This window comes from Rhododendron vialii, chromosome 10a (genome assembly GCF_030253575.1).
Source record: "Rhododendron vialii isolate Sample 1 chromosome 10a, ASM3025357v1".
Lineage (NCBI taxonomy): Eukaryota > Viridiplantae > Streptophyta > Magnoliopsida > Ericales > Ericaceae > Rhododendron > Rhododendron vialii.
In genome coordinates this window covers 27,208,061-27,231,714 of record NC_080566.1, presented here as the reverse complement: position 1 = coordinate 27,231,714, position 23,654 = coordinate 27,208,061, and the positions used below count along the sequence as shown (strand labels likewise).

Here is a 23,654-nt window from a genome sequence, read left to right as displayed (position 1 = left end):
GAACGAGGCCTAATCATCTTGTTTGGTTTGAATTTTTGAAAGTTATTTTTAATATAATAAATGATAATAAGTAGAGAGATATAGAGAGAAAAAAATATTGAAAACCGTATAGAGGAAAATGAGATGAGTTGAGATGTAAGGTGAATATAAGTGGACATAAGTCTCAGGGCAGGGGAGGTACCCAAATAAAATTAGAAACAAGGTACTAATAATTAGAGTAATAATTAGTCAAATCAATAAATTTTCAAATCTAAACAGAGTTGAACACTTCTGGTTTTACAGTCGTTTCTTTCCATATTCGTCATCTGTTCTTCGTCTTCATTCACAATCCAAAAAACTCGTCTGGGCCTGTTTTGATATTCATTTCTTGGCAATCCAAAAACCTTGTTCTCCAATCATCTCTCTCTCTCTCTCTCCACAATCCAGAAAAACTCATTTGGGTCTGTTTTGATGTTCATTTGGGTCTGTTTTGATATTCACTTGGATTTTCTTGGCAATCCAAAAAAACCTTGCCGTCCAATCAGCTTTCTCTCTTGTTTTATCAGTTTCCTCCGGCCTTTCTTTTGTGTTCCCCAAATCGCAAAAAGGGTGTCCACTTTTTTTTTTTTCCTCTGCCCAACCCTTGCTGATTCTCCTTGTGGGGTTCGGTGAGATTCAAATGCATCTATACATATATACACATGTGGGTACTCTTCATATGCGAAGAATTGACAATCTTTCGGCCTAACTGGTTCAAGGTAAAAACCTGATTCTCTCTCTTCAGATGTTTATGTCTATTCTCACTTGGTTCTGATTGAGCCTTATTTAACCAAATTCATATGTAGTTATCTGATTCTTTATATTGCCCTTTGTGGTTTTCACACACACACACACACACATATGTAGTTTGTACAATAAACTCGTGGTACCCACAAAATCATAAATTCTCCTTCCTAGATTGAAGAAGATTCTCTTCGAAAATCAACTGCTCTTTTAGTTTGGGGTCCTATTTCTGGTTCATTTTTGTTTACTAATTATCCAGTTGAGCTATCCACTACGCCAAGGGAAAGGAATTCCAGTGACCTTTTATTAGTGTTAAACTTTAACTTCTGCTTGCTTAATGTGGCATAAACATGGAAAATTCAATTTGTTTTATTCGCAGGACACTGGCTGATAAACAACAGGTTCAAATATAGCAGTGGTTAATCTGCAGAGAATTTGAACTAGAAAAGTGCTGCCACCTTGTAGTTATCTCTCTCTCTCTCTGTGCTGGAAGTGGGAATTGGAAGACGAAAGGTGCTAGCACGATCTGTGATTCAGTTATTTTGTTTGATTAAGATATTGTAGGGTTCATTGCATGTGTCATCTCAATTTTTATCACCTGTCTGGATGGTGTAGTTAATAGTTTTCCTCTAATTATGGGTGTTAAATTTGATACTTATCCTTTCGAAATGAAATGAAAAAGTTGTTGGATGAGAAAGTCCTCTTGGAACTTGTCTAAAAGTTGGTTGGTTGCTACTTATAATACAATCCTGTAAACTTTAGTTTTTAGTGTTAGATTTCTTGGAGGGTTCCAACCTAAAACCAATTGGCAATAGGTGGAGTAACCTCTAGAATTTATTAACCAAGCTTGGATGACTTAGAGGAGCGATGTGGGACAAGTCTAACACTCCCCCTCACGTGCAGCCTGGATGCACGTGGAGGTGACAGACCAAGAGCTGACTGACTGACTCGGGCGACAGAGATGACAGAGACTTTCCCACGCGAGGTGAGGCCACCCAAGACCTAGCTCTGATACCATTGATGTAGGACAGAGTTGGAATAGGGCTACGTATGATCGAAGATGAGGGAAAGGGGCTGTTTTTAGGGCTGTGAATAGTAGACGTGAACAGTATTTTTAAAGAGGGAAGACTGAAGAGTAAGAGAAGGATAGATCTAGGCCTCACACCTAGGTTACCAAAGGCATCACACCTAAGGCCTCTTTAGCATCACACCAAAGAATGAGATTGCATCACACAATCATAAAAGCTTAAAGCTAAATTTTCATTCAATCAATCATAATTCAAGCTCTTGAGATTACATGACTTATATAGACTCCATAATACTTGAATGCAAATAACTACTCCTATTTCCTAGATGGCTGGATGCAAATAACTATTCATATTCCCTAGATGGCTGGATAGGATGAATGCATACATAAAGGTTGAATGCATTAAATATGTGGTCAAACTTCCCTAAATGAAAAGACACAAGGCTCATGAAAAGTCACAGCCTTTAATGTTCCAGCCAATGCCTAATTAATATCCCAGGAAGGGCCCGCATCATCCAGCATATGCCAAATTAAGGCTTGGGCCTTAGAACCATCCAATCCACGTTTTTTATAGCCTTTTATCGGGTGCTGCCATTTTCCATCAACTCTCCCCGGCTTGAGAGAACTCTACCCCGACGAGTTAAAAGCATGGAACTGTTCATGAAGGTCCGGGTTGAGGCGGTGAAATTCCTCTTCAGTAATCCAAGTACAATCTAAAAGTGAACGCCCCTTCCACTTAATGAGATACTTTTGATAACCTCCATGTCAAGTCGAAATAATTTGATGATCCACCACATCTTCAATTTCATCCTTGAAACATTTGGATGCCAGGAGAGATGCCACAGGGTCAGCCCGGTTACTATCCTCAACATGCCCAGAATATCGAGTCAAATCCTCAATATTGAACACGTTACTTATGCCCATATCATCAGGTAATTCAAGCACGTAGGCGTTAGAGCTGATTTTCTTGAGAACTTTAAATGGACCAGCACTCTTTGAATGAAGTTTCTTATAAACCCCTTTAGGATACCGTTCTGGTTTGACTCGAACCATAACCATGTCACCTTCATCAAATTCAGCAAACCTCCGCCTCAAATCAGCATGTTGTTTGTAGCTCTCATTGCTGATGGCAATCTTTCGCCGCACATCATCGTGGATATCACGGATGTGTTGACTAAAAGCTTCAGCTTCAGCACTTGGGCGAGCCTGAATAGGTAGAGGAACCAAATCTATTGGTTTCCTAGGAAGCAAACCTGTGACAATTTCGAAAGGGCTGCGTCCTGTAGATCTATTAACGGAGCTGTTGTATGCAAATTCAGCCATGGGAAGCACCTGATCCCAGCTGCCAACATGATCACCCACAAGGCAGCGAAGTAGATTACCCAAACTGCAGTTAACAACCTCCGTTTGACCATCAGTTTGTGGATGAAAAGCCGAAGAAAATTTCAGCTTCGTATTCAGCAACTTCCATAGCGTTCGCCAGAAGTAACTCACAAACTTTGAATCACAGTCAGAGATCATGGTCTTTGGCAATCCATGAAGTCTAACAACTTCTTGAAAGAAGAGCTTAGCAATGTGGACAACATCCGATGTCTTTGAACAAGGAATGAAGTGTGCCATTTTGGAGAAGCGATCCATAAGCACAAAGATAGAGTCATGTTCCCGAAGGGTTTTTGGTAATCCAAGGACAAAATCCATACTTAAATCCTGCCAAGGCTCATGGGGCACAGGTAGCGGAGTGTATAAACCTGTATTCTTCTTTCTTCCCTTTGAAAGTTGGCAAGTACAGCATTGCGAAACAACCCTGCCCACATCTCGCTTCAGCTTTGGCCAATAAAAGTGATCTTCGGCCATTGCAATTGTCTTATCTCTTCCAAAATGACCTGCTGCCCCTCCGGAATGCAATTCCCAAATCATTTCTTCACGGAGTGATGTGTTGGGTAAGCAAAGTCGGGTTCCCTTGAAGAGGAAACCATCATGCAAAGAAAAATCACCATATCCTCCCTGCTGTCCAGCCAGCAGCTGAGCATGTATAGAGCTGAAATCCTTACAAGAAGGATAGTCTCTCTTGAGCAAATCAAAACCCACCACTTGTATAGCCATGGAAGAGAGAACATACACCACACGGCTAAGGGCATCAGCAACCTTATTCTCTGAACCAGCCTTATGTTTGATAAAAACAGAATATTCCTGCAGAAATGAAACCCATTTGCCATGTCGATGATTCAGCTTCTTTTGAGAGTTGATGTACTTGAGTGCTTCATGGTCGGAAAATAACACAAACTCCTTAAAAAGAAGATAGTGTCGCCAATGGCGAAGTGCTTGAATCACTGCATAAAATTCTTTGTCATAGGTGGAATACTTCTGCTTGGCTTCATTGAGTTTTTCACTAAAATAAGCAACCGGGTGCCCTTTTTGACTAAGAACTCCTCCAATCCAACATGTGATGCATCGCACGCCACTTCAAATACCTTTGAGAAGTCAGGAAGACGTAGAACAGGAGCCTCAGACATCATTTTTTTTATGTCTTCGAAAGCTTTTGTTGCTGCCTTGGTCCAAACAAACTGTCCTCCTTTCATACAGTTAGTGATAGGTGCCATTACCGTGCTGAAATTCCTAATAAATCGGCGATAAAAAGTTGCCAACCCGTGAAAACTGCGTACATCATGCAAGGTTTTGGGAACTGGCCACTCTAGAATAGCTTTCACTTTACTTGGATCGACCTCCACACCTTTAGAGGACACAATGAAACCCAAAAATACAATCCTTGGACTCATGAAAGAACACTTCTTTAAGTTCATGTAGAGTTTCTCTTGACGGAGAAGCCTCAAAACTTGTTGAAGATGAAAGATATGTTCCTCCTTGGTCTTGCTATATATTAGAATATCATCAAAATAAACAACCAGGAAGTGACCAATGAAAGGCTGTAATACCTGTGTCATAAAGCGCATGAATGTACTTGGGGCATTTGTAAGACCAAATGGCATGACTAGCCACTCATAGAGGCCATCCTTGGTCTTGAAAGCGTCTTCCATTCATCTCCTGGCCTTATGCGTAGTTGATGGTAGCCACTTTTCAAATCAATCTCTGAGAATATACAAGAACCAGCCAGCATGTCCAACATATCATCAAGCCTTGGGATAGGGAACCGGTACTTGATTGTAATCTTGTTTATAGCACGGCTATCTATGCACATGCGCCAACTGCCATCTTTCTTTGGCGTGAGCAAAGCTGGAACAGCACAAGGGCTTAAACTCTCACGAATAAACCCCTTGGACAGAAGCTCATCTACCTGTTTTTTAAGCTCTGCGTGTTCACTTGGATTCATGCGATAGGCCGGAAGATTAGGCAATTGCGATCCTGGAATGAGATCTATTGCATGCTGGATATTGCGCATGGGAGGTAATTCATTTGGGAGTTCTTTAGGTGCAACATCAGAAAAATGGGACAGCAACTCAGCCACTTCTGATGGAAATTCAGAGGCTGTTGCAGCAGCTGATTCTGATACTTCTTTTACCACCACGGCATATATAACTCCCAGTTCCATACTCTCTATTTGAAAACACTTCTTGGTGAGAATGTGGAGAGATTTAGGCTTATTTTCTGCAACACCCTTTGGCTTCTTTTCCTTGTATTTTTCCATTTCAGCTGTATTCATTGGCTTCAAAACGATCTCCTTGTTTTTGAATGAGAAAGCATACGTGTTCTCTTTCCCACAATGCTGCACATCTCTATCATAAAGCCATGGTCTCCCAAGAAGAATATGTGTGACATTCATGGGAATTACGTCACACCAAATGGAATCACTATAAGAACCATAAGAGAAAGAAACTAGGCAGCGCTGAGTTACTGGAATGGAAGTGTTGTCGATCCAAGCTACCTTATACAGATGAGGATGTGGTTGAACAGGAAGTTTAAGACGCTCCACTGTGGCACCAGATACAACATTCATACAACTCCCACTGTCAATAATAAGCTTTCGGGCTTGGTTTCCACAGCGGACCAGCATCTGAAAGATAGAAGTACGCCTCCAGTCCTCCTTTTCAACTTTAGGTGCTGTAAGGATACGTCTAACAACAAAGATCAACGAATTGTCCACCTCTTCTTCTTCTAAGTCATCTGTAGTTAGAACCCCAACGTCAAAAGAATCATCATTGTCATCATTATGTTGTTGGTCAAATTGAGCTTCTTGTTCCATTCCCATGTGTAAGTTCCTCTTCGGGCATTGATAGGCCATATGACCAGTTTCACCACATTTAAAGCACCTGTTGTCCTTTCCTCCCCCTTTGTTGGTTGCGTGATTCTTGCCTTTTGGATCAGCCATATTGTCTGAAGTTTGCTTAGAAACACTAGGCCGGAAACGACTTGCATCATTGTACCCTTTAGCTGCAGTTTCCCCAACTTGAGACCCAAACTTTTTAGGAATTGGGTATTTCAAATACTCCTCCATATCCAAAGCAACCTGGAAGGCATGTTCGAGACTGTACAAGGGTTGGCGAAGCAGCTCCCTCCTTATGTCTGGCCTCAAACCAGCCTTGAATCGGGCAAGAGTTTGACTTGAATCTTCTGTCACTTGACTCCTCATCTTCAGCTCATCAAATTTCTGCATATATTCAGCCACTGACATGTTGTTTTGCTTTAACTCGATGAGTTGTTCACACAACTTCTCATGGTAATTTGATGGCATGTACTTTTCCCTCAACTTAGCCTTCATCTCTTGCCAAGTACCAATCGGTGGTTGCCCCAACCTTCGAATATCACCTTCAACACCTATCCACCAGATTTTTGCTAATCCCACAAGCTTCATCTTAGCAAATCTCACTCACCGATCGTCAGCCATATCATACCAGTCAAAGTACTCCTCAATAGAAGCAAGCCAATCATGAAACAAAGTAGGATTGACCTTACCTTCAAAATCTGGAACCTCCATTTTAATCTTCTTAGTGATATCTCCGGCTGTATCATAGGTCTCATGTTGGTTCCTCTGTAACAAATCATGGGTCCATTCAGACATGGAATTTTGTTGCATTCCTTGACCTTGGCCAGCCCTAAATTGCTGACTTCGAAGGGAATCTGCACGCTGTTCTTTTGTGCGCTCACCTTGGTTCTCACCATTTTCATTAGGATTGTTATTCCCGGAGTTTTCGCCTTGTTCGCCTCCTTGTTCACCATCATTAAGTTGAGTTCTTTGGCCTTCCAAAGTGCTGATGCGCAGATTATTATTATCCAATTGCTCCACAAGTTTTAATAGAATCTCATCACGCTGGAAATTAGTTAATCTTCCTCTAAACGGCCTTCCGGATCGTGTAGACATGATACTGCACTCGCTCTGATACCAAAATTGATGTAGGACAGAGTTGGAATAGGGCTAAGTATGATCGAAGATGAGGGAAAGGGGCTGTTTTTAGGGCTGTGAATAGTAGACATGAACAGTATTTTTAAGGAGGGAAGAGTAAGAGAAGGATAGATCTAGGCCTCGCACCTAGGTTACCAAAGGCATCACACCTAAGGCCTCTTTAGCATCACACCAAAGAATGAGATTGCATCACACAATCATAAAAGCTTAAAGCTAAATTTTCATTCAATCAATCATAATTCAAGCTCTTGAGATTACATGACTTATATAGACTCCATAATACTTGAATGCAAATAACTACTCCTATTTCCTAGATGGCTGGATGCAAATAACTATTCATATTCCCTAGATGGCTGGATAGGATGAATGCATACATAAAGGTTGAATGCATTAAATATGTGGTCAAACTTCCCTAAATGAAAAGACACAAGGCTCATGAAATGTCACAGCCTTTAATGTTCCAGCCAATGCCTAATTAATATCCCAGGTAGGGCCCACATCATCCAGCATATGCCAAATTAAGGCTTGGGCCTTAGAACCATCCAATCCACGTTTTTTATAGCCTTTTATCGGGTGCTGCCATTTTCCATCAACCATGTTAGATTTCTTGGAGGGTTCCAACCTAAAACCAATTGGCAATAGGTGGAGTAACCTCTAGAATTTATTAACCAAGCTTGGATGACTTAGAGGAGCGATGTGGGACAAGTCTAACATTTAGCTCCAGCAGAAATGGGTCTGGTTGGATAGGATGGTAACAAAAATTTATTTCCTAGTAGGAAGTTACGAAATGTTAACTTTAGATTAGGTAGACCTAGGAGTGTTTAGTTGCCCAAGGACTGGGTCAGATGATGCACAAGTGTACTATGTTCGCGGGAGGGATATGCCGTATGCGTGGCGCTAAGCTCTGTTGTTGCATTTATTCCGCTGTGTGATATCCCTCCAGATTTTGTTGATGTTGTTTTTGAGGATTTGTTTCGGAGAGGAGACAGACATGATACTTGATAAAAAGATGGTTTGCTTGATGAGAGTTTCCATTCATCTTTTGCCAACATAATTGCTCTTCATCTTGTATTCCTCCTTTCTTTTGGTGATGTTGAAGCCGTTTATTTTGAACTTTAAATACCTCTTGCAATACAAAACCTCTACCAAATGGATTAGTATTTATACTTCCAGTGTTCTAATAGTCAGCCGCCTTGGCCGACTGGTCCTTACTTACATTCCCGTAATGAACATACATGTCTTAACTTATTATATCCTGAATCTTGCTTGTCATCACTTTAGCTTTATCTAGAACTGGTTTGAAAGCCAAGAAGATATTACTACTTTATTATGCAGTTCCATTATATCTGACTTGGAAGAAGCCATAAATGGTAGTGTACTTTGAAAAAACATAACGAAGTTGAAACGAGACTACTTGTTGCAATCAAATTTGATACTGGCCAATCTTCTCCAAGTTCCCCCTCCCCCACTTTTGTGTATTCAAAGCAGTAAGCTTCTCATTCTGTAAAATGCTGTAAAATGTGTAGTATATTTATAAACACATGGGTGTATGCATATATTTTTCTTTCCCTACCTTTCTCTGATTTAAAAGCCGTGTGCAATGGAATTTATATAAGTTACCACATGGTTTCGTTTCTGTTCGTATAGGTCAGCTGTTGCAATGAAGACTCTTAATGATGATGAGATTGATGTTTTGGAAGGTGGTAAATTGGAAAGAGACAGAGAGAAGACCATCCGAAGTAACAAGACAGTAAAAATACGTAACCAGGCCTTGTTATCTGGCTTTGCATATTGCATTTCATCTTGTAGCATGATACTTGTTAACAAGTATGTCCTTTCCAGCTATGATTTTAATGCCGGGATATCTTTGATGCTCTACCAGGTTATTTTCCCCGCTTACCTTTGTTACTTGGATGGTTCTATGAGTCAGACTCTGGAATTTCACTGTTATTAAATTGTATCGACTTGAAGAATTCATTTGGAAGTAACTAGTTTTTCTGTGTTCGGTGGTGCAGAACCTTGTCTCAGTGGTTATTGTGTCGCTGTTGAGTGTTTTTGGTTTAATAACGACAGAACCTCTCACGTGGAGATTGATTAAGGTCTGGTTTCCTGTGAACGTTATATTCGTCGGGATGCTAGTCACAAGCATGTTTAGGTTAGAAGTCTTTCTTTCGTTTTCTGCATTCAGATGTTATCCTGGTTTAGTCTACTTTCTGCTAACTTAATGTTGTTAACTTTTTGTTATACACATCTTAATTATGATTAACCTGTATCTGCATCTAATAGATTGTTCTGTTAATATCTGTATATATGTGCTTACGCACCTACAGATGTTACACCGTTCTGTTTCCTAAAAGACTGACCAAATACTCTGAAATGGAATTGTAAAGATTTGAGAGCCGCTAAATGGAGTGTTTAAGATGATTATATGCAGTCTCATTATGCTTAACTAGGTTGGCTTTTGATATTGTTTCCTCGTGAATTCAAATATATGTGTAACTAGTTTGTTCTCTTCCTGCTTGGGAATTAAGTAACTTGCTTACAATTATGATGGGTAACTAGCATTTCTCATGTATTATGGTTTTCACTATTGCATTCTAGAGTATTCTCAATTCTTCTGATCGCATTTTGAAATGTTGCATAATGACGAGGAATTTGTTTTCATTGAAAGTAAAATTCCTCTAACTAGATGGTGAGGATTTAGTTTCTAATGGATGTATTGTATCCTTTGTGTGCCATCTGTTTACGTTTACCAAGTTTCATAATCTTCGTAACAAGGATGTGACGTGTGTAGGGTTTTGAACCACCATAGAGAAGCACCCTACGATTACACGCACACAACAAAGAGGAAAACACAGAAACTTCTTGATTTTGCAAACCACCAACTTATCTAGCTGGCACATAAACCCGAACCCATGTAACATAGCTGCTCACTGGTATTCTTTGCTCCCTTGTATCTCTGCAAACCCTCTCACTGATCCTCAGAATTTCGATCTGCACTTTATCGGTAGAGCGTGGCTTGATCTGCAATTTATCAGTTGATCTGCACATTTCACCTGCCTATCCTAGGTTAGGCAGGTGGAAGATGGCCTTCTTAATGAGCTGTGTCTCTTTAACTTTTTTTTTGGATAAGCACTCTACTTTTATGAAAGCTCAAACTCATGTACAAACTCTAAGGGGCATTCCCCCGAAAAACCAAAGCACCTGAGACAAGCCTCGGCATACTACAAGAGACATTTAAGAAAAAAGAACCAAACAACTCTATACAAAGTACTCCTATACTAAACAGTGTGGATCAAAAAACTCTAGTTGAAAGGCCCCAACTACAACACAACTCTATGTTCTTATGGGATTTCTTAACACCCCTTTTCAAGTTCAGCAAATCCCGAATTGCAGTTACAGTCTTGAGGATGACCTGATCCTGAGAAGAAACCTCGTGTTGAAAAATCCTCTGATTCCGCTCCATCCAAAGGTTATAGACACAAGCAGCAAACACACTTTTCAAAAGCCAACTCTTAAGCCCAGACCCTTTAACTGTCTGAATATACCATGCAACCACATCCGGTAAAGAGAAAGGGATTTGATCAGTCAAGCATTTGTGCAAAACAGCCCTCCAAACTGATTGGGAGAATGCACATTGGAAAAACAAGTGTATATGTGACTCCTGGGCATTATTACAGAACACACAACCATCCTCCACACGCATACCCCAGCTCAATAACCTGTCCCTTGTGCTTAATTTCTATTGCACAGCTAACCACAACACAAAAGACCATCGAGGAACATTTCTATTGTACCAAACAACACTAGACCAAAGCTGAATAGGTAGTTTAAGCCTGATAGCCTCCCAAGCAGAAAACACGGTAAAACCTGCAGGATTAGGAAGCCACACGACTGAATCTAGCGTATCACAAATTGGTTTAAAATCAAGAGGGGTATGATCCATGATAAACTGAGTGACCCTATTCCTTTGTCTAGGCCACCTCCACTCCCCATCATGGATAATCGAGGAAACCTTAGAATTCAAAGATCTACCAAGATTATAAACAACTCTCTCACCAAATTTATGAAAAAGAGGGCCAAGAGGATGCTAGTTTTCAAGCCATAGAAAAGTACCTTGTCCATTACCAATCAAGTATTTTATCAGAGATTGACCTACACTTCTTAGGTTTCAATAGCTTCCTCATAGTCCATGAAGCCTCATTCGGGATGTCCGTGGACCACAAACATTGGCCCTTGATAAAGTATGTATGAATCCACTTCACCCAAAGGGTATCTGCTTTATTGCAAAGGGCCCAGAGATGCTTAAGCATTGTTGCTTTATTCCATTCCTTAAGCCTTCTGAATCCCAGCCCTCCTTCCTCCTTTGGACTGCATACATGATCCCATCTAACCTTGGCAGCAGAATGTTTCATCTCAGATCCTGACCAAAGGAATGCCATCAATGTACTCTCAATCTCTTTAATTATTTTGCTAGGAATGACAAAAATTGAGCTCCAATAGACCTGTATACTAAAAAGAACAGACTGGATCAGCTGTGCGCTTCCCCCATATGCCAATTTCCTAGCAGACAAACTTTGAATTCTCATCAAAATTTTCTCTTTCACGACCAAACAATCAGCAGCCTTCAACCTGGTAGAAATAAGGGGCACCCCCAGGTATTGGACAGGAAGATGGGCCTCAGGAATAGGAAGGATACCTCCCAAAACAGCCTTATCACCCTCTGACACTCCAGCATAGAAAACAGAGCACTTGTTCATATTAGGCTTGAGACCAGAGTAGGAGTAAAAGTCATCCAATAAATGTTTGATAAGGTGAAAAGAATCATTTGATGCTCCACATAGAATGAATAAGTCATCTGCGAATATCAAATGGGTGAGATTAATGCTCCTGCACTTTGGGTGGTAGCAAAAAGGACCTTGATCCACTCGATAATGCAGTAAAGCAGTAAAAGCCTCCATAACTATAAGAAACAAATAGGGGGAAATAGGATCCCCTTGTCTCAAACCCCTCATGCCCTGGAAATACCCCTCCAAAGAACCATTAATAACAACTGAAAATTTGGCTGAACAAACACATTTCCGAACCCAATTGATGAACCTAGAAGGGAAACCCATGGCATTCATAGTGTCAAAAAGGAAAAACCAATCCACGGAATCATAGGCCTTCATTAGATCTATCTTGATAGCACGTCTAGGATCCTTATCATTCTTATGGTATCCTCTTACTAGTTCTTGCATTAAGAGCACATTGTCAACAATTGAACGCCCCTTAATAAAAGCAGACTGAGCCTGGTTGATTAAGCAAGGCAAAATGGGTTGCAATCTGTTTGCTAATACCTTAGTGATGCATTTGTAGACCACGTTACAACACGAGATAGGCCTATAGTCACGAATAGACATAGGAGAATTGACCTTAGGCACTAAAGAGATGGCCGTAGCATTCCACTCTTGAAGCAAAAACCCAGACACAAAAAAGGACTTTACTGCAGAAAGAAGGTCCTGACCCACCACTTGCCAATTCTTTTGGATAAAAAGGGAGTTGTAGCCATCAGGGCCTGGAGCCTTGTCTCCATTAATAGCCCACAGAGCCTTCTTAATTTCTCCATCAGAAATAGGAGCCACCAAACCACGAGATTGAGATTCAGAAACATGAGAAATAATAGCCTGTTGAAGTTGAGACCTTGCATCCACTCTACTAGAAAAAGAGGTACCCAGCAGCCCTTGATAATATTGGAGAATCTCAGCCCTAATTTCCCCAGGAGTTTCAAGAATGTGACCATATTCTGAAGACTCAAAATGGTATTCCGAGCTCTATGTACACACAGCTTTTGGTGGAAAAATTTAGTATTTTGGTCACCCAATGCTAGCCATTTCACCCTAGACCTTTGCTTCATAAAAGATTCTTCAGCAGCCCTCAACTCCACATATTTACAAACCAAATCCTTTTCTTGAGTACACAAAGCCTCATCAGAAGGGGAAGTAAACAATCTTTCTTGCAAACTACTCAGTTCAGCCTTGGCTTCCATAACCCTTTTACTAATATTAGAGTAACATTGTAGATTCATCTGTTTCAGCACACACTTCAATCTTTTCAATTTTTGAGACAACACAAACATAGGCCTCCCTTCCAAAAGCTCATTCCATGAACTAGTCAAAGTCTGGCCAAATTCAGGGTGTTGGAGCCAAAAATTAAAAAACTTAAAGGGTTTTCGTCGTCCATTAGGGGGAACCATAGCTACTGAAATAATGCAATGGTCTGAGACACCTGGAGCAAGAAAGGAGGTTTCAGCATTAGGAAACATGTCCAACCAAGCTACATTTGTTTAAACTCTATCCAGTTTACTCTTATTACTACCATCTCCCTCTTGTTGGTCCAAGTAAACCAAAAGCCTTTAAAGGGCATGTCATCTTGAACAATATCCAACAAACAGTCATTAAAGTCAGCCGCAGCACCACCATCAAACTCAACCAACCTTTCTGTTGAAGTTCTGACCACATTAAAATCCCCAAGCTGGATCCAAGGCTTAGAAGAATCCAAACTATACACAGACCTCATATCATTCCAAAGAGCTCTTCTATCCCCAACTCGATTATGACCATACACCACAGACAGGAAAAAATTACGTTTATTCTCCAAGAACAGCACATCCACAACAATGAGTTGATCAGAGATACAAGTTGTAGAAACTTCAAACACAGAACTATCCCAACCCAGGATAATCCTAGCAACAGGCCCAGCAAGATAGTTATGAATAGCTTTCCAAGAACTAGGGAAACAAACACTCATAGTAGATGGAATATTATCTAAACGAACTTTAGTCTCCACTATACCCATAGGACTAAATTTATTTGCTAAAATAACAGATCTAACTTATTTTTGTTTAAGAGGATCATTCAACCCTATAATATTCCAAGTGCCTACTTTGATCATTTAGAAAGTTGTTTCTTGTTCCTACCTCGACCCTTGCCTTTTTGCATTGGAGGAACATCAATAATATCCACATTCTACCTTAAGACTACCAGAGGGAGCATCTTGGCAAGGCCTATGCCCAAAAACCTTACACTTATCACACTTCAAAGGTTTCCAAGGATACCAGACTTTTATGGGAAATGTATCACCATTAGCCAACACTACATCAAAACTATCAAGTAACTCAGAATTTACATCAATTTCAACACACATTTTTGCATAAGTCAACCTTTTACATGTTTCAGTCATACGGTCAGCATAAAGGGCCTACCCAGAGCACTTGCCACATAGCTCAGCCCTGGAGCAGTCCATAACTCCAGAGGCACATTATAAAACTGAGCCCAAAAGGGAATTTTGTTAACCTGTTCCTTCTCAAGACACATATGAGGATGCCATTGCTTAAGAACCAACAACCTCCCCCAAAAGTGCCATGGGCCAGACTCAATCACTTCCCTAAAGGCCCCAACTTTATAGCAGATCAATAAGCCCAAATTTAGCCCAAATTTTCTCAGCAATAGACTTAACAGTCGTGAATGGAAGTTTCCGATCAATGAAGTATCCCACTACACAATCCTTCCACTTCTCATTACCTAGAGTTACAAACTCCTCAGGAGGCTGCACCACAATTTTCTCATTAACTATAGCAGGGGGAAAGAACTGTAAATCCATACGAGGAGCAGACACCTTCAACAACTTTATCTTTCCAAGAGACAGGAGGCAAAACAGTAGCAGGAGGAAGAGATGTACCTGTTAAAGCCACAGCAGGTTGCTTCGAAGCCAAGAGCGTCTCCTGTTCCTCCAAGAGCCTTTGTAATTTGATCACCTCCGCATTAAGTTCCTTAATCTGTTTCGCAGCTGGGCCATCAGTAGCGTCCACCTTCAAGTGCTCAAATGTAGGGACCGATGCCTTCTCAAGCATACCAATAATATCAATTTTTGGAGAAACCCTAGAATTTGATGAGTCCGAAACCCTAAGACGAGGAGGATTGGAACTAAGCAAATCTGGAAAATGTTGCCCGAGATCCCCAGCCATGATGGCCAGGGAGGAGAAAACCCTCAATCCCCAACAAGCAGAGACGGACAAGATCCAAGAACGAGTGCCCTGTCAAAATCGCCTCTAGAAGAATGATGTACCTTTTGTTGTTATTTTTCAGGCAGGCAGGCAGGCAGGCACAGGTTATTGCTTGGCCGTTGTCTCTTAACTTTATCTGTAGAGCGTGGCTTGATAGATCGGATCAAGAGTGAATTCTTCCTGCTATCTACTTCTTCAAATTCCTTTCAATTGAGTGTTCTATGTTTAAGAATTACAACTCCTAATCCCCTTCCAATTTGAAATGCCATCACCAAATAAAAGGAATCTGAATGCATGTTGGAGATCCCCTAATGGATTTCGAGCTCTCAATCTGACTGAACACATGCACATACCCATTAACTGTACGGGCCTGCAAAAATATCGGCCTTTCATGCACGTGATGATCCCCACTTTGGCTTGAATTTTGCGTGCTATCTTGAAGACCTAGTCTCAATGTCAATCCTCTTGTTTTTATGTTCTGTTACACTCAAAACAGAAATGGCCAGCCCTTTCACTCAGAGAGTCCGCTCACTCAGCTGTGGCTACTTTGTGGCTCTATCTCTTCTCTTGAGCAAGCTCATTTTACTAGATCTTACCAACTGAACAAAAGAGTGAAATTGGACTTGCTTTGTCCTACATGCATATCTTTTTACTATGTCTACCATCTCAATCTTTCCAATAGAAGCCTTTCTTTCTTTCCATCTATCTTCCAAGCAGACGTAGAAACTCCTTTCTAACGTGAATGAGATCAAGATATCAAGAACGCAAGATCTAACCACGGCTCTGCAAAATCAACTATGATACCACTTCTTGGTTACAGAACCAAGCTCTTATGCCATATGCTAGGATTAAAGCCACACACAATGCAAGTACAAGGAATTTACATGGTTTAGCCAAATCTTTCGTCATTAATTACTTGTAGCAATAGATATTCACCACAGATCATAAAGATTATAAAGAAACTAAAAATACCTCAAACCGTGACAGCAATTCTCCAGCCCTAAAACAAATAATGTTTGCCCACTCTATGGTAGCTAAATGTGAAACAATTCCATGCTTCCCTGCCACTCCTAGTGTCTCTGAGTCCTAAAGCTACACTAGTTTCATTGATCTCTAGTATTTGTTTTGTCCTCTACATCACTATACACCTCTCACGAGCTTCCTGTCTAATTGGGAAATTCTAGAAATCCTAGATGCCAGACATTAGGCTTCTGTTTGGAAGGCTTTACTTGCCCCAACTATTTGTTCAAGCCCACTAAATCTATGGGTCCACACAATACAAGAATACACTGCACATTCTTTCAGCTTGGCTTATCATTTGGAAGATTACGAGCATCGATATTGATTTTTGTTGCTTCCTATTAATCCCTTGCACTCAATCTAGCATGGACCATTCCTCCGCACTAGGCCACCCTCAACCACTCACCTAGGGTTTCTTTCCTCTTGCTTGAGCTCCAACCATTTGATCTTTGTATATACTTGTGAACTTTCAACGGTTGTTGCTCTCTTCTAGGTGGAATTACACACATAAACCATTCTTTCACTTCTGCTTGCCTATGTTGTTTCTGGAGAATCTGGACACCCATGTACCAATTTTTGCGTTTTTACCATGCCTTGCTTGCTTACGTCATATGCATGTACTACTTTTCTACTATTTAACTGAAGGTCCACCCTTCACAACAAGCCCCAACAGCTCATTCAAGAAGCCAGCCATCTTTTTGGTTCGTTGATGACTTTTAGTCTGCCGCTAACAACCAGCACCAACTAGAGATTGTTTTCTCATCTATATTAAATGACAATAACCCCTATTTCTCTTTTGCTCCAATACCGATTGTGGGGTTGAGTCCTAAAAGCTTTGATGCTAAATACTTTTTGGTTTCAAACCTACAAACGCTTGGAAGCACCCCCAGAATCACAAGAACAATATAAAATATTAGAACACTGTGATTAAGTGCTTGGTTTTCATAAAAATGAGACAACCCAAAACATTTACGCATACCCAAGCACTAACATAATCTCTGTTTTGTTCCCGTAAGTGTAACTAAGCCCTAAAACTATTCAGGCCTCCACTTTGTCCCAATGTTCCTGAGCATCGAAGCCACGCCTACATTCGCTATGGTGTCTGCATCTTTCTTTTTATTTTGACCTTGCCCCTCCAATCCACTGGTTGTGAGGCCTGGATTTTGATAGGGCCAAGTGCGTTTTTCCAAATCTGATGAAGGAGATGCGAATTTTAATGTCTGCAGTTTATGAGAACCACAATATGTGACATTTTCAAGTATTTTTTTGCTGTTATTTTTATCATATCTGCGTTACAGTTAGCCAGAGCAAGTGGAATACTCTCGTTTGACAGCTTTAGTTATTATGATTGGTTTCGTTTGCAGTCTGAAATATATAAACGTTGCCATGGTCACAGTCCTGAAGAACGTTACAAATGTGATAACTGCAGTTGGGGAAATGTATCTTTTCAGTAAGCACCATGACAACAGAGTTTGGGCTGCTCTATTTTTAATGGTAAGTTGAATGATAAAGAATTCTTTTGGGACTTGGTTTATTATTACTTGTAGATATTTGGGATTTTTTTTTAATCTCAAAACTGTTATCCTGATGTATTTTATTTGCATTGTACCATACCAATTTTGAGAAAATATGGCATATTTTTTCTACGATCCCTTGCAAATGACAACTGGGGAAGTAAATCTCCAAATTACCAAAGCTTAGGTCCCTAGGATGATGACATAAGGTTTTTTAATCCGTCTCTGGTGGTCTAGTGGATCCCTTAGGAATATATGTATTCGGATATGAAGTATGGGGTTCACGGGTATCAAGCTCTTTGAAGTACGTCCAGTAGTGTTAGTTGTGTAACTATCCCACATAAGATGCTTTACTTAGTGATGAACTTGAATATAAATTAGATTCTCGGGAAAGGGGTTTTCTACCTGCTCCACATGGAGGGGCTAGAAATTATTCTTCGCTAGAAAATGTGATTGTCAATCACATATAGAAGAACAGCGTATAAGTAATCATGCTTGAATATCCATCATTTAAGTCTTCAACAGCCATCTTCTATATGTGATTGACATATTGTGATGAACTTGTGAGGAAGCATTCATGATGGTTGAAGAGGCAACGCATTCCCTTTTGCAGATTATATCTGCTGTCTCTGGAGGGATTACAGATCTATCTTTCCATGCAGTTGGCTATGCATGGCAGATAACTAATTGCTTCTTGACAGCATCATATTCTGTGAGTATCTCGGTTGCATTCACTGGTTTCTGTTTGTTGCTTCCGTAGTCAACCTCCTTTTATTGGTTACTGATCATATCGTTTACTTTTTTATGTCTTCATTTACCCAGTTGCTGATCATATCGTTTACATTTTTATGTCTTCATTTACCCAGTTGCTTTTAGATATCCTTTGTTTATTTATTTTACTCTAAATTTGATCTCTTTTCACATTCTTATTTCCAAAGAAATTTCTGTATATTATCAGGCATTTCTTTAATCATGTAATACTGAAATAAGTTTAATAACATCACTTCATGCACTTGGTTTAAGAAAATAAGAGACTATGTCTGCAATTGTCATTAGACCGATCCTTAGTGAGCAACTTTAGGGTCTTTGAGTCTATGACTCTATATGCTAGTTTTGTATTCACCTCAATTATAACACACTTTGTAGACTGGGTATAGCTGCAGTTCTTGTATTACTAGGGTTGTGTCCCTAAATGTTAGTTAATGGATGGAACCTTTAGCTTATGTCTCGGCCAAGTTACTTGAATATGTAGTCAACTTTGTTGCTGAAGGACTTTCTATGTTTCAAATCTTTGCGCTGCAGCTAACACTACGCAGGGTCATGGACACAGCAAAGCAAGTTACAAGATCTGGGAACTTGAGCGAGTTTTCAATGGTCTTGCTCAATAACACGCTCTCGTTGCCCTTAGGGGTTATACTAATCTTCATTTTTAATGAGGTCGACTATCTTTCTAGAACGTGAGTTCTTTTCTTTCTTTTCTGTTCTTATCTTTTATGACTTGGAAAAGTAAGCTGATGCATCAAAGTCTCCTAGATCTGTCTATCGTTGTTTTGCTGAACCTATTGTTTCAACTTTCCGGTAATGATGTGCTGGTTTATTGTGGTTTCGTTGGCCAAAGTTCGATGTTGAATAACTTGAATGTACTTAATAAGAGTTATATAAATTTTACTCATGGAAACAAATTGTAAAAAATGTTTAACATATACTGCATATTCTCCGTTTTATGATAACAAAGTTGGAAGAGAATTTATATTTTTCTTTATTATTATTTACTTTGTCCTGCTTGTCAACTGATACTTATAGCTGGGTTTGTGGAGATTGAAATCCCATCGCTCATTGACATTAGGTTTTCAACCTTTTGTTATATTTGTGTAAGCAGACTTTTGTCAACATATACTAGTGAACAAGTTTAACTTGCAAGAATGGCTGTACAAAAAAAAAAAAAAAAACTTGCAACAATGGTATTTGCTTGCACCTCTTGCAATTCTTTGCTTCTATTTGGTCTGTTTTACAGCATAACCTTGGTCAATACATGCATAACTCCTGTTTTCAGGAGGAGGATACTTCTTTTGTGGTCACCCTCCTTTGGTACTAAGATAACTCGTTGAGTCCACCACTGGGTGGTACCCGTATCTTCATGCTTTTGCTGTATATCTCTATAGAAGCGGGAATTTCTCTAACTTGTGGTTTACTCTATTTTGTTTGTTTTTTCTTTGATTGTATTTCACGTTGGATAAGAGCCCTTTTAGCCCTCAAGTGTAGGACTTTCTCTTTTTAAGTTTTAATGGAAAAAATCAAATTCTGAAATGAAAAACTCAATGACTCTAGCAGACTTATCGCTTGAGTTAGTTGCTTCAAGATTTTTCCATTTAGTGCGTTGCTGCTTTGCTTACTGTCATTGGAAATTTCCGGACTTTGAACAAGTGATGTGTTATGCACAAGTTTTGGCTTCCACATATTACATCTTTTTTTCCTTGAATTTCTATTCTCTTATAGTCGTTTGATCTGTCCTTTGTTTGGTATTCTTTGATACTCGTATTTCATCTCTTCATTTCTTGCTGTAACCTTAGATCTCTGCATCATGAGTTTAGCTATGTTCTACTGACTTTTCGTCGCGACATATTTAGTTGCTGCTTAAAGTTTCCCTTTCTTCTGCTTTGCCATGTTCAAGTCTTCTGCTTATCTTATGGACGCTTATGTGTTTTTCAATAAATGGCAGACCACTTCTAAGAATGCCTACCTTCTGGTTGGTGATGACATTAAGTGGATTTTTGGGTCTAGCAATCAGCTTCACTTCAATGTGGTTTCTTCATCAAACAGGGGCCACTACATACAGGTAAGTTTGAAAGACATGCTGAAGAATTTTGAGACGTGGGTTACGTTGCTTGTTTTGAAGCTGGCTACTTGTGCAATGGTAGTTAGATCGTTATCCCTTGCTTTGTAGGTTTGCCATTGCACTGGATTGGTTGGATGGTTAGATTTGGGTTAGGGTTCAGATATTTGGTCAGGAATTTGTGGAATAAAATACTCCCTCCGTCCAGGTAATTGGTCAGCAATTCGTGGAATAAAATACTCCCTCCGTCCCATTGTTTGTCCATTTTAGGAAGGGTTATTTCCAAAGACACCCCTTCAACTATCAGGTTTTGTCAACATGACCCCCTCATGTTTAAAAGTCATCAACCTAGATTTCAACCCAAATTTTTCGGACAAAATCATCCAATTTCTTTGAAAAATTAGTGTTCTAATAACAGTAAAAAGCTAACTAATTTACATTCACAAAGCCACAATACAATAATCACAAAACAAACCACCTGTCACAACCTCAACCACTGTATGAGCATATGAATTTTTTGAAATACAAAATGGAAGTAGTACAAAATAATCTCTGAAGACACCAAACCAGCCACCGCGCCCAGGCATTAGATACCTCATCTCCTCCTCCTTTTCAAATACAACAGAAACTACTTGTTTTGGGAAGAAATTAACGAAGGGGAGTTTTGCTATAAACACATAGACAAGGTCAGAGATAACCCAGATTTACCAATGTAAAAATTGAACATGATCGGGGTCTCTTGGTGTACAATGAGCTCTCCTCCACGGGACAACAATGGCGACGCAACAAACGTTGACGAAGCCGCCGACCTTCTCTTGTGTGATCTACCATCGCAGCCGTCATCCCGAGGCGGCGACACGTTACCTGTGTATTGGTGTACCGTCTGCCCCAAACCCATGCCATTTTCCCTACACCTTATAACCCTAAAAATCTATTAACCGCCAGTTCTGAAACCTTTGCGTTGAGCCTTTACCGCTCTCTCCCCTCTTCCCCCCCACCCCCCACTCTCTCTCTCTCGGGTTTATTACTCATTCTACAACACAACTCGAAGAAACGCAGAGCCGACGAGAACTACACCGCATTATTCACCCACTTCAAAATCGACACCGCTCCTACTGCCCCACCAAACCCTAACCGCACCCTCGATGACGCCCGCAAGATCATCTCGCCCTTCACGCAGCCCCAGCTCCTCGACATCCTCCAGCCCACCCTTCTCCCCCACCCCGCCGTCCGCTCCCTCGCAGACGCCGACCTCACCACGGCGGTGGGCCTATATTCGACGAGAGAGATCTGGGTTGAATTTCTTTCAAGTCCAAAAATTTTAACATGGAGGGGTAACTTAGTATTTTTCTTCGTTTCTGTCCAAATTTTTAATGGAAGTGAGCGGAGGGGGTGGAGTTAATGGAAAATGAAAGTTAAGGGGGTGAGGTTGATGAGTTTTGAACATGAGGGGGTCATGTTGATCAAAATTGATAGTTGAAGGGGTGTCTTTGGAAATAACCCTTTTAGGAATTCCAACTAATTAAGGGGACATCATCTTTAACAAATTGCAAACTTCACTTTTCATATTATACTCCTACATTTTTGTGTTTCCAAGAAGATATTTAACACTTTAATACAAATGAGGAAAATAAAAAAATTTAGTACTTTTGACTTTTGGAATGGACAAACATTTTGGGGCAACAAAAAGGGGAATATTGGGACAAACAAAGTGGGACGGAGGGAATACTTGAAAGTAGAGACAAACAAGAATATCACATTACGTTGTTCACCCAGTTTGGGCCATGCCCACAAATCACTGTGGTTATTTCACTATTGTTGAGAAGAATACAATACCTCAAAGTGGTCTTACGCTATAATAACAATAGTTAGAGTTACAAGTCCGTGGAAAGTACTAAGAGTAACGTTATGTAACAGATGCCAAGCATGGCTAGGTGAGCGATACCACATTCCACAACATACTTGATCCAGCACGTTATTATGCCGTAGGCTTTTCCGTATGTCACATGTTCAACTCACATTGATCGAGTTTTTGAGGCAGTAGAGTGTCTCATGTTGGCGCCCAAAACCTAGGTTGGGTTCATGTCAAACCTGGAGGCTGTAACAATGATGCGTATGTGTTGTAGTGTCAGATACTGTTTTTATTTTCTCAATGGTCAATAGGGTTTCTTTTTAAGGAAAGGATCTAGTTCTAAATGCTTGTGTTGATTGGCAATTGTCTGCAGCCTTGTGGGATCACTTAACAAAATACCCCTCTCTGTTGCTGGTATCTTTCTGTTCAATGTCCCTACGAGTCTAGAGAATTCTGCAAGCATATTATTTGGTAAGCTTTCTTGCTGACAAAAGACTCCCTTGCTTTTGTAAAATCTATTTAGCCCTTTCAGTTTTCCCAAGAAAGTTTCTTTCTTCCGGAGACCATAATGTCCCAATGCATTTTTGCAGGTCTGGTGGCAGGCGTGTTTTTCGCTCGAGCAAAAATGCGGGAAAAGTCTCAGTCTTAACAAGTTATGAACTGCTAGGTGTCTGTAGACTAGTTGTGTTGTATCTCTATCAGATTGCTTATATATTTCACGTCAGGAATGTCAGAAACATTCAGAGCACTTCTCTCCGACAGGCGACTGGAGTGAGGACTCTCACTCCATTGGGAAGTTGTTAAAATTCCCCTATTACCTCAGAACAGAGCTCTAAAAGGCGGCCGCCTAGGCCGATTAGTCCCCGCCTAGGCACTAGGCGGTGGTCCGACGCCTAGATTAGACATTCGACTAGTCGGGCGCCTAGTCCCCACCTAGGTGCTAGGCGGCTGACTAGTCGGCGCCTAGGTGCTAGGCACCCCTTTTCCGCCCGACTAGCACCTAGCAATTTTTAGAACATTGCCTCGGAACTGATTCTTGATCTGTATTTGGAGTGGGAGATAATTTCCTCTAACCTTTGTAATTTGTTAGATGCACCTGACTGTACTTTAGAATTAATTACTTGTGTATTGAAGTGTAGTCAAATTAGCTCAGAAGAGGAAAATTGAAATGAGAACTTAGTTGGTGGAATCTGATGATACATTCCTTTTGAGGCTAGGAAAGTAGTTTTGTTTGCTGCAGTATTTC

At 40.3% G+C, this 23,654-nt stretch overlaps 1 protein-coding gene across 8 annotated transcripts; it reads left to right on the top strand.

Annotated features, from left to right (window-relative positions):
- The first annotated feature begins 214 nt into the window (after nucleotides 1–214).
- On the top strand, nucleotides 215–23,622 carry LOC131303230 (GDP-mannose transporter GONST1). Of its 8 annotated transcripts, none has more exons than XM_058329997.1 (10): nucleotides 227–737; nucleotides 1,142–1,223; nucleotides 8,793–9,027; nucleotides 9,161–9,300; nucleotides 17,574–17,703; nucleotides 18,337–18,435; nucleotides 19,026–19,180; nucleotides 20,443–20,559; nucleotides 22,782–22,879; nucleotides 22,999–23,622. In XM_058329997.1, exons 3-10 carry the CDS (start codon nucleotides 8,806–8,808, stop codon nucleotides 23,055–23,057), a joined length of 1,020 nt encoding a protein of 339 aa, XP_058185980.1. In that variant the 5' UTR covers nucleotides 227–737; nucleotides 1,142–1,223; nucleotides 8,793–8,805; the 3' UTR covers nucleotides 23,058–23,622. The 8 variants fall into 8 exon arrangements, 5 of the variants coding, with proteins under 5 accessions (XP_058185980.1, XP_058185979.1, XP_058185978.1 ...); XM_058329996.1 differs by having other exon boundaries at nucleotides 1,142–1,226; XR_009191918.1 differs by lacking the exons at nucleotides 1,142–1,223; nucleotides 22,999–23,622 and adding an exon at nucleotides 20,668–20,764 and having other exon boundaries at nucleotides 215–737; nucleotides 19,026–19,160; nucleotides 22,782–22,826.
- Nucleotides 23,623–23,654: the final 32 nt, after the last annotated feature.

Bases quoted from the DNA above. Each gene is read 5' to 3' on its own strand.
- LOC131303230 (XM_058329997.1), top strand. From the start codon at position 8,806: ATGAAGACTCTTAATGATGATGAGATTGATGTTTTGGAAGGTGGTAAA. The intron at 9,301-17,573 runs GTTAGAAGTCTT...TTTCGTTTGCAG, and splicing joins CTAGTCACAAGCATGTTTAG to TCTGAAATATATAAACGTTG. The intron at 17,704-18,336 runs GTAAGTTGAATG...TCCCTTTTGCAG, and splicing joins GGGCTGCTCTATTTTTAATG to ATTATATCTGCTGTCTCTGG.